General features: G+C 43.1%; 1 protein-coding gene across 2 annotated transcripts in view; it reads left to right on the top strand.

Annotated features, from left to right (window-relative positions):
- Positions 1 to 340: 340 nt before the first annotated feature.
- STX1A (syntaxin 1A) overlaps positions 341 to 12,332 on the top strand; it is a 196,617-nt gene continuing 184,625 nt past the window's right edge. For both annotated transcript variants that reach the window (XM_044283912.1, XM_044283911.1), the window contains exon 1: positions 341 to 681. In XM_044283912.1, the coding sequence (XP_044139847.1) occupies positions 652 to 681 (30 nt within the window). In that variant the 5' untranslated portion in view covers positions 341 to 651. The remainder of the gene's footprint in view (positions 682 to 12,332) is intronic.

Raw genomic sequence — 12,332 nt, 5'->3', positions numbered from 1 at the left:
TCAGCCGTACCCTAAGTTCTAACGAAAACCTTTAACTCGAGATACAAGTTGCAGATGGAACCGCCCTTGTCCATACAAGCCCTGGTTATGGCGAGGATGAGGATGGCAGTATTATCCTGGGAGGTGTGCTGCTTTTGACCCTCTATGTGTTCCACAGATGATGAGTTTTGGATGCAGCAGGTGTGATGTGCTCAGCACCAGGGCCAGCTCCCAGCCTGTGAATCACACATGATGGAGAGGGATCACACTGGTGCACACACAGCAGAAGCCCCACCTCTACCCACAATCCCCTGACTGAGAGAGGAAGATAGGGGAGGATGTGATCGCAGGAGAGAACTGTGCTCAGCAGACGGGATGTGATTGCTGCAAGGAGTGGGCTTTGTGCTAGGAGATCAGAGAAGGGGCAGGATGTCTACCTGCCATCTGTAGCCATCTACTCTACACAGGATGAATAGGCAGCCTGTCTAAGCAGATCAGACTGCTAGAGAATATAGGGATAGCTGCTAGATTGCCCTTACCTAGATTTATCTATAGGATGCCCAGTGTGACCGATAGACACTGAGAGTCATCCAGTCCTAGTGAAAGGTTGAGTCGAGATCTGTCACTCCTCGTCACCGACCAGATCGCCCAGTAGCCTTTGGAAGGGTGAGGATGAAGGATCGCACCCGGGAGCTGCGCGCTGTGAGTATCTCCAATGCTTATTACGTACTTGTTGCATGTATGTGGTGCCCAGACATGCGGCTGGCATGTGTGAATGCCCAGGGGCCATCTGTAGACTACAAGTTGTTTTGTAACCTTTATGGCTGGTGATACATATTTCATGGCAAGGCTGGGTCTAATGTACATAGCAAAGACTCTTCTCCTACGGCCATGGAAAGAGGCAAAATCTGCCAAGTTCAGTCCAAAAATGTTGGATAGCAATGATTTTTTTCCCCCTAACTGAATGAGAAATAGTCTGGTTGTATTCAGGTTACCGGGACGCTGTCACCAGTGGTTGGATATGGTGGCCTGGGGACAAATGACCAGTTATCAAAATGAGCAGGACGGTTAAACTGGTGAAGAATGTCACCTGTAAGTAGTCACGTACAGCAGGCATCAGCATGCATGTCCAATAGATTTTTTCTAACATATAGGAACCTGCATTAGCAGCTACTTTCCTAGACTTCCGTGTCCCTGCCTAACTTAATTCCTTCGTCAATACGATATTGGTAAAATGTCACTTTCCATGTTTCTTCTGTCATCTATAAATGGCTTTATACATCCCATCAGACTTGTTGTGCCATCTGATGCGTCGCTGGGGGGCACAAGGCTGTGAAATGGTTAAGCAGTGCACATCACATGCTGCTGGCTCATTAGAACGCATTCCAGATCATCAGCTTCATATGAAGTATCACCTTTAAATATACGTTCTAAATTCAGCTCTTGCGAAGTATGGCTCGGATATATTGTGTACGTTGCTGTCAGCTCCGTCGCCTCCCTCGTCACATTCACTCCAGCTTGCAGCACAGCATAACATATAATTATAGTGTAACAGATGCCTGTTGCTTAAAACTAGCTTTCAATTAGTGTTTTGAAGACTTGCATAGTTTCTAGGAGGTTACGTATCTATTATTAAAGTCATACACCTTAAAGCAGTATTCTCCAACCTGTGGCTGTTGCAGAACTACAACTCCCAGCATGCATTGACAGCCAACGTTGTAGTTCTGCATAAGCCGGAGAGCAACAGTTTGAGGAACATAACAGTAATGAACAGCTGCTCATCTGATTGACCGATTGGGCATCAATCAAGGTTTCTTGATGCAGTTGTGGAAGCCAAAACCAGGCGCGATCTCAAAAAAAAAAAAAAAAAGAAGTCATCTCTGTCCTTTATATTCTCTCTCCTTTTTACGATTGACTCCTGATTTTGGCTTCCAAAACTGCATCGGGAAGGAGTGGCCATACCCTTAGACCATATTGTCCACTGAAGACAGCCCATAATGCCGTAGACACATAGGTCTACTCAGATACCTTCATGTGAGATGCTAGGTCCTCCACCCATTCCTGGTTTTGCCTGCTCTTCCTGATAAATGGGCTTTCGTCATCATCTTGGAAAAGCCCGTCGTCAAAGCTGAAAATATCCACCATGTCAAATCTACTTTTCGTCAGTCTAGAACCAACCTCCATGTCCAAATTTTGACCCTAATGTTCATCATTTTAGGCTGAAACACTTTGCAGAGTTTCTATATATTTTTTTTTACACAGTCTATTCATGGATTCTACAATGGTAGTAAAAGACCATCCTAAATACGGTGGCCAGCCTGGGAAAGCTGTGTATTCCCCGGTGAGATGTTTCTATGGGGGTTTCGTCATAGCTGGTGATGATGGGGAAAAAATGAGATCCCAAAGTGCCACTGAATGCCAAGTACACTGGTAATTCTTTAATGCAGCCTTGTGCACACATCACTTCTATAGATTTCAAATTCCCCAGCGACACCATCTGCGTCCCTGCATGCACATCCCCCCCTCCCTCGGAAATGACAGCACAGTGTTTGCATGCATGTATCTGTGATTACACAGCAGAGCCTATGTGACAGTAAATAGTGGGCATTGCCGGCTCTTTAGCCGGTGCGTTTTACACGACGTGTGTCACAGACATAAAAGTTTTGCTCAGGATTAATTAGTGTGACATTTTTTGCAGACCGGGCTTTGGGGGTATGGGCGTTTGACATGCTATTAGCAGTGCAGGGACATGGCTCATATATGCTAGTCACGCCTGTGTACTGCAGACAGTGTAAATGCTAGATTCCTGGCGCACGACAGCGGATATGCTCTGTGAACAGTGCATACATTGTTCCCTAAGCTTATCCATCTCTATGTGAGAGGAGCTCCGCACCGACATTGCCTGTGAAAGCTTCCCCGGCACATTAATGCAGTCCTTGCATCACATCGCAGCTTCGAAAGCCTTGGCAACATTGATCGAACTTGGCGTTTAAAGTATAAATTAAGATTTTTTTTGTTATTTATATTTTTGACTCTTTTCGTGTCAAATGTGTTATTTAAACCTTTGGGGTACCACTGTTTGTGCTTTGTGTAAAATTCTGATAATGTGCCAATTCAAGTTCTCTACAGACGAGGTATCCTTAGATATAAAGATTCTTAGACAGTTTAATGCGTATGAGAGCTGCAAGGCCTTAAAGGGAACCTGTCACTTGCAATGTAGTCCAGTCTGCTGGCAGCATGTTATAGAGCACGAGGAGCTGAGCAGATTGATGTATAGTTTTCAGGAAAAAGATTCTGTGCCGGCTGGGCCCGTATTGCGGCCTGCAAACAGCGGTTCCGCAATATACAGGCCCCGGCCGCTTTTTTGCACCACATCACGGATGCAGACCCGTTCACTTGAATGGGTCTGCGATCCGGACGGTGCTGTGTGGAACGGAGGCACAGAACCCCACGGAAGCACACCGCAAAAAAATAAAAAGTGCATCCACTACTTTTTTGCAGTGCAGACCGCCGGATGTGGATTGCGGACCCTATTCAAGTGAATGGGTCCTGCCTCCGCATACAACAGCCCTACAGTCAGTGCCCATGCATTGCAGACCGCGATTTGCGGTCTGCAGCACGGGCCTGGCCGGCACACGTTCTTGTGCATGAGCCCTAACTTGAATTTCATTCACCTGCTCTTTCTATGATTTCAAGTGGTCATAATAAGGGATTGACAGCCTTCCCTTTATGGCTGTATTTGCACAGACAGCTGTCAATCACTGATAGGCCCACCTCCTTGACTTCAAAGCCCAGAATTACTAGGAATTGAAATGAATAATTTCCTAGTTATATTGAATCTTTTTCTACAAAACTACGTATGAATCTGCTCAGCTCCTCCTGCTCTATAACATGTAGCCTGCAGATTACATTGCATTTTCATGGCGACAGGTTGCCTTTAAGGCCCTATTAGACGGATTGATGTTCATCAGGATGAGTACCGATCAACGATAAACACCTCAATCAGCGCTCGTTTCCATTGGTCTGTTACACAGGCTGATGCAAAGTGAATAGGGGAGGAACAATACCTTCCCCATTCAGTTCTATTGATTATCAGCAGCACATTTCTGATTACACATTCCAATAAAACATGCAAATAAATGAGCAAATATGACATGTTTATACAGGTAAATTATCAGAAATGAGCGTTCCCATGAAGGCTTGTTCCCAATAATTGGTCTGAAATTTTGAAAAAATTAATTTGGACAGGTTGGGTTTTTCTAGAAAAGTCTACTTTTGTGGTTTGCTCTAAGATAGGTTTCACTCACTTGCCCCCTACCTAGAGAATAGCCACGCGTTTGCACTGTGTAATAAAATCACAATATATACTTTTTTTTATAACTTTAATTTTTGTTGAAAAATTTATCATAATAAATAAAGAAAATCCTGTCATAATGTAGAATAAGTACATATATAAGTATACTAGCAGAAGGACCCGGCTTTGCTTGGGTATATTTCATCTATTTCATTTAATGTTGTGTGTGCTGTTAAGATATCGACAGTATACATTATAACAGTGACCTCTACAGTACCCTGCCCCTTTAACAGTAACATCAACAGAACCCTCCCCTTTAACAGTGACCTCCACAGCGGCTGCCCCTTTATTAGTGACCCGGTCTCGTTAACAGTGATTTCCACAATAACCCGCCCCCTGAACAGTGACCTCCACAGAGCTTCGTTCCCTTAAAATGTGACCTCCACAACACCCCGCCCCCTTAACAGTGACCTCTACAGCACCCACCACTTAACACTGACCTCCATAGTGGGCCGTCCCCTTAACAGAGACCTCCACAGCTCCCGCCTCTTTAACAGTGACCTCCACAGCAGTCCATCCCCTTAACAGTGACCTATACAGCAGTCCGTCCCCTTAACAGTGACCTCCACAGGATCCCGCCCTCCTTAACAGTGACCTCCACAGCAGTCCATCCCCTTAACAGTGACCTCCACAGCATCCCGCCCTCCTTAACAGTGACCTCCACAGCAGTCCGTCCTCTTAACAGTGGCCTCCACAGCATCCCGCCCCTTTAACAGTGACCTCCACAGCGGCCGCCACTCTATTAGTGACCTCCGCAGTACCCCATCTCCTTAACAGTTATTTCCACAACACCCCGTCCCCTTAACAGTGGCCTTTACACCAATCTGCCCCTTAACACTGACCTCCATAGCGGACTGTCTCCTTAACTGTGACCCCCACAGCAGCCTGCCCCTAGGGTGGCCAGAGGCTTGGTTTTAGGCCGCACAGTCCGGCTTTCAGACTCCCTGTCCTCTGTCCGTTGAAGGGCCTGGACGGACACAGGAATGTCCTGTTGACCTTTTGAACAGCTCACTCTCAGACAGCAGCACTGTGCTGTCTGAGCATGAGCTGCAGGGAGAAAGTCAAATGCATCCCACCCCTGCAGCTAAAAGAAGTAGATTTTTACCTTCATTTTTTTCAATCTCAATCGGCTGCGGAGTGGGAGGGGCGTGGCCTATCAGGACCAGGGGGCGGGGTTTTTAAGTCCGTCTTTTGAGGGTGGCCTGAATGGCCATCCTGCCTGCCCCCTGAACTGTGACCTCCACAGCACTCCGCTCCCTAGTGTCATCCAACTGTGTGCATGTGGAGACTAAGGGCCTGCAAGCTTCTAGTGGCTGATAAGGGTCATGTGTTCAGGCTTCTATTGGCTAATGCACTTTTTTGGAATATCTCAGGAATGGTACCTGCTAGAGAGCTGAGACCTGGTCTAAAACCCGGACACCTGCTGTATCTGTGTGCCAAATCACGTGATTGTAAATGAGACGGATTCCTTTAGCGGACATACACATACACTCAGTTTTATATATTGGCTATATAGTAACATCTCCAAAACAAGAACTTAAGTCATACACTGATTAGAATGGAGAGATCAAAAGGATGAGCGGAGCTCCATGTCATAGGCTTTGGTTAAGGGGGTTGTCTCACCTCAGACATTGGTAGGATATGCCACCAATGTCAGATAGGTGCAGGTCCCACCTCTGGAACCCGCTCCTATCTCCAGAACGGGACTCCAGAAATGAACGTATGACATGTAATCACTGATATGCTGGTTTTAATAAATTCAACAACTCTAAAATACAAAAACTGTGTAAATAAAATAAATTATGTAGAGATGCCCTGACACAGAGTTTGGACTAGTATATCAGGTGTTTTCACTGAGATTTCAAATGCCACATCGATGGTAAAACATGTTTTGTATAGTTTTGCACTTATTCAATCCCCTATACCCCCACCTCTCCCCCCCAAAAAAAAATTGTAATAAGTAATGTCCTTGCAGGTAGCTGCTTTTAAGGTTTGCAGCAGTTCTGCCAAGAGGCACACCCAGCCTCAGCTCCTCCCTTCTCGCTCCCTGGCTGACAGCTTTCCCCGCCTGTCCCTATTCTACTCACACAATTCTTCTTCTTTGTAATTCTAGCCTTCCCCTTCACTGTCCCTGGCAGTAGAATACAAGCTTTTAAATATCCCTGACTCCCTAAGATTGTTTTTCTTACAGACACTGCAAGACGCATCCGCCTTCATTCACAGACAGGCATCCCCCCTCCTTAAGCATCCCTTAAAAGATTCTATGCTTTAACAGGGGGGGGTTAGATGTATTCCAAATGAAATAGGACATAATATATGTAATAACACATGACAAACTCAACACTACTAAGGCTAAAAAAACAGCAATTCTACAACCATATAATGTACTGGGTATATGATAGCTTTAAGTTATTAATAGGTAACATCTGTCTAATAAGACAACATCCAGTACCTTCAGCAACACTCCCACTCTCTCTGTACACTAATTAAACCAGGAATAGTTGCATGCCCAGCATGTTCTTCATAGACACGGCACAGTCTAAAAAGATGTAATAGAGCTGACTCTGTTTAAGCGACTGTACTGAGATTTATGCTGGCGTATTTGTATACCATGGGGTTTTGTTAATACTATGATGTCATGTAATGGTCATGGTGAGATACATGGAAGGGATGCGCAGCTTATCGGGTATTTAGTTCGGGTATTTAGCCTGTATATTGTGCAAAATGTGGACTGGGTTGATAGAATTGAAATTTTGCATGGTGCTCATTTTGCAATAAACGCTGATAATATATTATTAGTATTTTATAATGGGTAGATAGTATAGATAAATCAGTAGACAATTAGATGAACACTATATGCAGCAGCACACTGCACCTTGCCCAAAGGCACATGCAAATGCTGGAAACATGGAAAAACCTGAATTGCATTTCTTTTATATTTACTATATGGAAATTAGAAGCTCTTTGAGCAAGTTTTTGATCAAAACTGAGTCGGGCCCATCTACTAGCGACAAAGTGGCTTCCAACAGATGGGACCTACGCTCTTACACTTGTCTTTCCTGGGCCTAAGTCTACAAAATTCAGGGCAATGTAGAACGTATATTCACAGAAGTACAAAAATTGCTGTACTAAATAGGAACCATGCTATAAGTATATATCACTGAAAGCATGGAATATAAAGCTTCACTTGTAATTATATAAGGATAACAGGATCACCCCACAGTTTTGGGCAATAAATCCAACAGATAAGGTGTGGCTGATATACAGTTTACCAAACTATTAGAGACTATGAAAAAGGGGGGGCAACTAGCCCTAGAACAGGGGCGTGGCTATAGGGGGTGCAGAGGTAGTAGTCGCTACCGGGCCAAGGAGCCTGAGGGGGCCTAAAAACCCTTGTGCCACATAAGACACTGGCATTATAGAAAGTGCATGCTGGTCAATTTACACCTCTGGCTGGAGGGAAGGGGTTAGGTCAAGAATTTAAATTGAGGGGATGCCCTTTCAATGTTTGCTTCTGGCAGCAGGAAGGCTATGTGCCCATGAGCCTTTAGCTATGCCCCTGCCCTAGAATGACCCTAACTACCCATATCAGCAGAGTCATACCCTGATGGTGGGTGCACTTTGCTCTGGAACCTACCCCTAATTACCCTAGATCACCCTTTTTTGTCCCAACGCATTTCTCCTGCTAGGGTTCCTTAGGTGACCAATGCACAACAGGTGAGGAATAATCTCTGATACAAGGCCAATAACATACATACATAAAAATACTGAAAACTGCCACAACTCTAATCAAGATAGATTGTAACAACAGCACATGTTGTAATGACTTATATACAAAAATGTGGCGGAATGTAATGCACATATGGACGCACTGTAATGCCTGAACAGCAAAGGTAAATACTGCAATGTTATAAGATATGTTATAACGCCAGCAAATGTTGTACTGAGATCTATCAAACATCATTAAATAGCTGTCGGCTAAACGATCGTAAACATGCACCTTATAACAAAACTCTTATCAAACTGAATATGGCTTAAATGAGTGTTTACGAGGTCAGGAGATCAGAGATAAGACTTCACATGAGCTGTCAGCTGATGGAACTCAGGAAGGACAGTCTGAAAATAGACTGATTTTTAATTACATATATTTAAAAAACTGCTGACAATTTTTAATAAAGAAAAAAATATTTTTTAGCTACATTGATCTCGTAAAAAGAATTGCCCCAAACGTGTCCATAGCCTTTAAAGAGAGGCTGTCATTTGACCATGCTAAACTGCTGACAGCACTAGGTAGGGGCTGTGGAGAGAAGCACAAACATACCTTATGTGGTGCAGGAGTAATAGAGATATTACGTTTTATTCCGCTGTCTTACGTGTACAGAAGGAGGAGCTTCACTGTGAAGTGCTCTCTCAGGATTGAGCTGCTGATTGAAGCTCTTCCTTCTGGACACTTGAGAGAGCAGAAATTGGCAAAATAAAACTTCATGTCCATTTACTCCTTATGAGAAAAGCTCTACAAAAGGTATGTTTGTTCCACGCTCCCTAGTTTCTACCTAGTCATGTCAGCAGTTTAGCACGGTCAGAGCGGTTATCACACTCCCTTTAAATGAGCTGTCTCATGAAGGCTGGAACTTCCATATTCATTATTAGTGCATATTGAGATAATAGAGAGGGTCTCCCACTAAGGATTCCCCCTTTTTAAACAGAGACTAGGGTTGCTAACAAAGCACACTTAGATATCAACTTATGACATGGTCGACCATTTATGTGATTTAGCTGGTACCCTAGCTGCTTTCAGTCTAATAAGGGATTTTCTTAATTAAACAACCCATTAAATAAATAAAAAAAATTAGGTTACAGAAAATAAATTAGACAAAACAATTTTCAGAGTGATTTGCTTTATGGGCATTAATACAATTCATCACTAGCTTATCAAACATAACATGCATGAGACTGTGTAGATTTGGTTAATGTATTCTTGATCACGATTTCAACTAAAATGAAAGTTCATTGGGTGAAATTTAATAACAATCATTTTAGCCAACTGATGGCAGATCATCATTGTCTGAAAAAAGTCACCTATGTTTCAAGAATATTCACAGACTACATTTCTTTCTTTGAAAGAATGTTCCCAGAAAGATCTTTCACCCAACGACTGGCGTCATGTACGGCCAATAAGGACAACTGTAATGTCCAATATATACTCAACTGTGTATGGCCATGTCTGTGAAACAATCGTTCACCAGATGATCATTCCTTCAAGAGTAGTGCTGAGCGAACCTGGGGTTTCAAGTTCGGCGTGCAAGGTTTGGGTTATCTAAGATTTCCGTTATGGATTCTGCTACCACAGACCATAACTTATGGTCTGTGGTAGCTGAGTCCATAATAGAATTCTTAGATAACCCGAATCCGAACCTTCTACGCCGAACAAGTTCACTCAATACTATTTAAGAGTATGCAACCATTAACCTTCTTTCATCCAATGTCTATGGCCACCTTAGGACACAAACCTTTTGCTGGACTCTTTTATGCTCTTATGAACATCACCATTGTGCTGGTTATCTTTCCATAGTAGATTTAATTGCAATTTCTTTCCGTAGTGAAATATTGCTAAATCTCATGTAATGAATCCTTACTACATGCTGACATTGTGACATAATTCTAGTATTTTCAGCATTAAATGAACAATGTCAGTCAGGAAGGGTAAAGCTCCTATAAGCAAGAACTGGTTTTATGAGCACAATCCTCTGATACCTGCTCAAATGCAGCTAAAATATTTTCAGAAGCCCTATAGAGTTGAATGGAGAGGTGCCCCGAATGTCTGGCTTCCTCTCCATACTTTGGGGCCCCGTTTTTATATAGGAGTGGGTCCCAGACATGGGACCTGCACCTATGGGACATTTATGGCATATACTATCGATATGCCATAAGTGTCCAGATAGGAAGAGGTGGAGAGGTTTTCCAGTAACTAAATATCTAGGCAACCTTAGAGCCACCAAGGCAGAGTATGTGGAGTGAATGGTTGTGTCTCACAATTGGGTCAGGATGAATCATTTGAAGACGCAAAAGAGTAGAAAAGAAAACAGCAAAAAACTGCCCTAGTATTGGTGCCCTTTGGTCAGAAGCCTCACACACTGGTAACAATGACATAAAGGGTTGTTAACAATGCATCCTTTTGAATGATCACATCTGAAACTCACAAGATTGGCCTTCAAACTTGGCCATGTGATGCAGTTTTTGGAAGAAAGCGGACTTGTTTCTAATCCAGGACTAACATTTTAACAGAGTTCTGCTACATTTTGACTTCTATTGTTATAAACTGTAGGTGTTACAAATTAGCTGGTGGCAAACATCTCCTCCTGATAGCTGGTCTCAACAGATGTTGTATTGAATTGAGTCTTAGTAGCTGGGGAAGCCATTGCACTACTGTACACAGACTACACTGTCATATTTTTGGAACTATTCCAGGACTTTTTTTTTTTTAGCTTTGTGCCATTGAGTATTATCTTGCTGAAAAAGAACATGACAGAAAATGTTTAGCCTTTCCACAGGAGACGCAATAAGTCCCTTAGAAATGCATTGTCACTATTGCATTCCTATCACTAGCTGTATTATGAACAGGATAGATTTCTGGTCTCATGCTGTTCTCACCATATGTTGGTCCTTAGAGGAGGCTGGCTTATACATGGACCTTTATACACTTACATTTTAGATATATAAATAAGTACAGATATGCCGGCTCCACTATGTCACCAAGTATATTTGGAAAGGTTAGTGTAAATTAAATACTGTCTGATGTTATACTAGTAAAATTCCCAATGTTTCAGCATCTTGTTCCCCTAAGATGTTTCCCCATTATAACTTTGTTTTATTTGGGTATATGTTTATGTTATACTGCTGTAACATGCACATGTGGGTTCAGCCGGTTCTGTCCAGTTTTCCCGATCCGATTGTTAAAATTACATCCGGATCAGAAAACCGCGTTGCTGACTGAATCTTGATCGGGTGCTCTGTACTGCTGTCCATCACTGACTGCAGTACAGACCACCTTCCCAGTCACAGTCTGCAGGTAAATGAAGGTAAATGCCCACCGTTTACCTTCATAGGCTTCAGGCCAATCGGATTCAGAGCCAGCAATCTGTGTGCTCTGATGTCACTACCAGACAACATGGGATGCTGGCCAATCGGATTCAGCACCTGCTTCCTATGCTGGTGTTAAGCTTCATATTTAAACAAGCTACTGTTGTGGACAGTTACCTATGATTGGTTCTTCAACCTCACTTGCCAACTTAGACATGCAGTGGACTTTTGGACTCCTGAACCTTGACTGTATTGGACTTTGTTTTTGGACTTCTGATTTGGCTTCTGGTCCACTCTCCTGGTATTGACCTCAGCTTGGTATTGACTCTGTGTTTGTCCTTGTTTAGTCTGACTTTACCCTCTGGTTCTAAATATGGCTTCTTTCTGGTTTAGCGATTTTCTTCTTCTTTGGCCCTTATCATTGTTCCTGGTTCTGTCTAACTTTCCCCTTAGGTCCTTTGCACTTATCAGAGTAGGGACTGCCATCCAGCTGGGGTCCATTGTTTAGGGCCTTTCATCCAAGTAGGTAGGGACAGTGGTTGTTTGGAGACAAGGTGGTGCACTGATCCCTGCCTATACCTCTGGTATATGGCAAGGTGATGTTTATGAAGCTGTTACGAGGACACACAGAGTCCTTACTATTCTAGATTTTAGTACTGCAACACCAAATTATGAAGGTATTCTTCTCTAGAAGTGTTGCTACTATGGCATAGTATATCTGTAATAAAACATGAAATCACCTCTGTGGGCCCCCGTATGAAATTAGAACCATCCAGAAAAAAATTGTGGGCCCATAGAGTTCAATGACTTCTGTATTACAGCTCCATACCTCTCAGAACTCATATAGAGCCTTAAAATGAAGTCACACTTCAAGTAGCAATTAAAGAAAAAAACACTAGCAAGTTGCTTAGTCCTTGAA

The sequence above is a fragment of the Bufo gargarizans genome, chromosome 3, assembly GCF_014858855.1.
Source record: "Bufo gargarizans isolate SCDJY-AF-19 chromosome 3, ASM1485885v1, whole genome shotgun sequence".
NCBI lineage: Eukaryota > Metazoa > Chordata > Amphibia > Anura > Bufonidae > Bufo > Bufo gargarizans.
The sequence above is the reverse complement of the archived record's forward strand: the minus strand, read 5'-3'. Positions and strand labels throughout refer to the sequence as shown.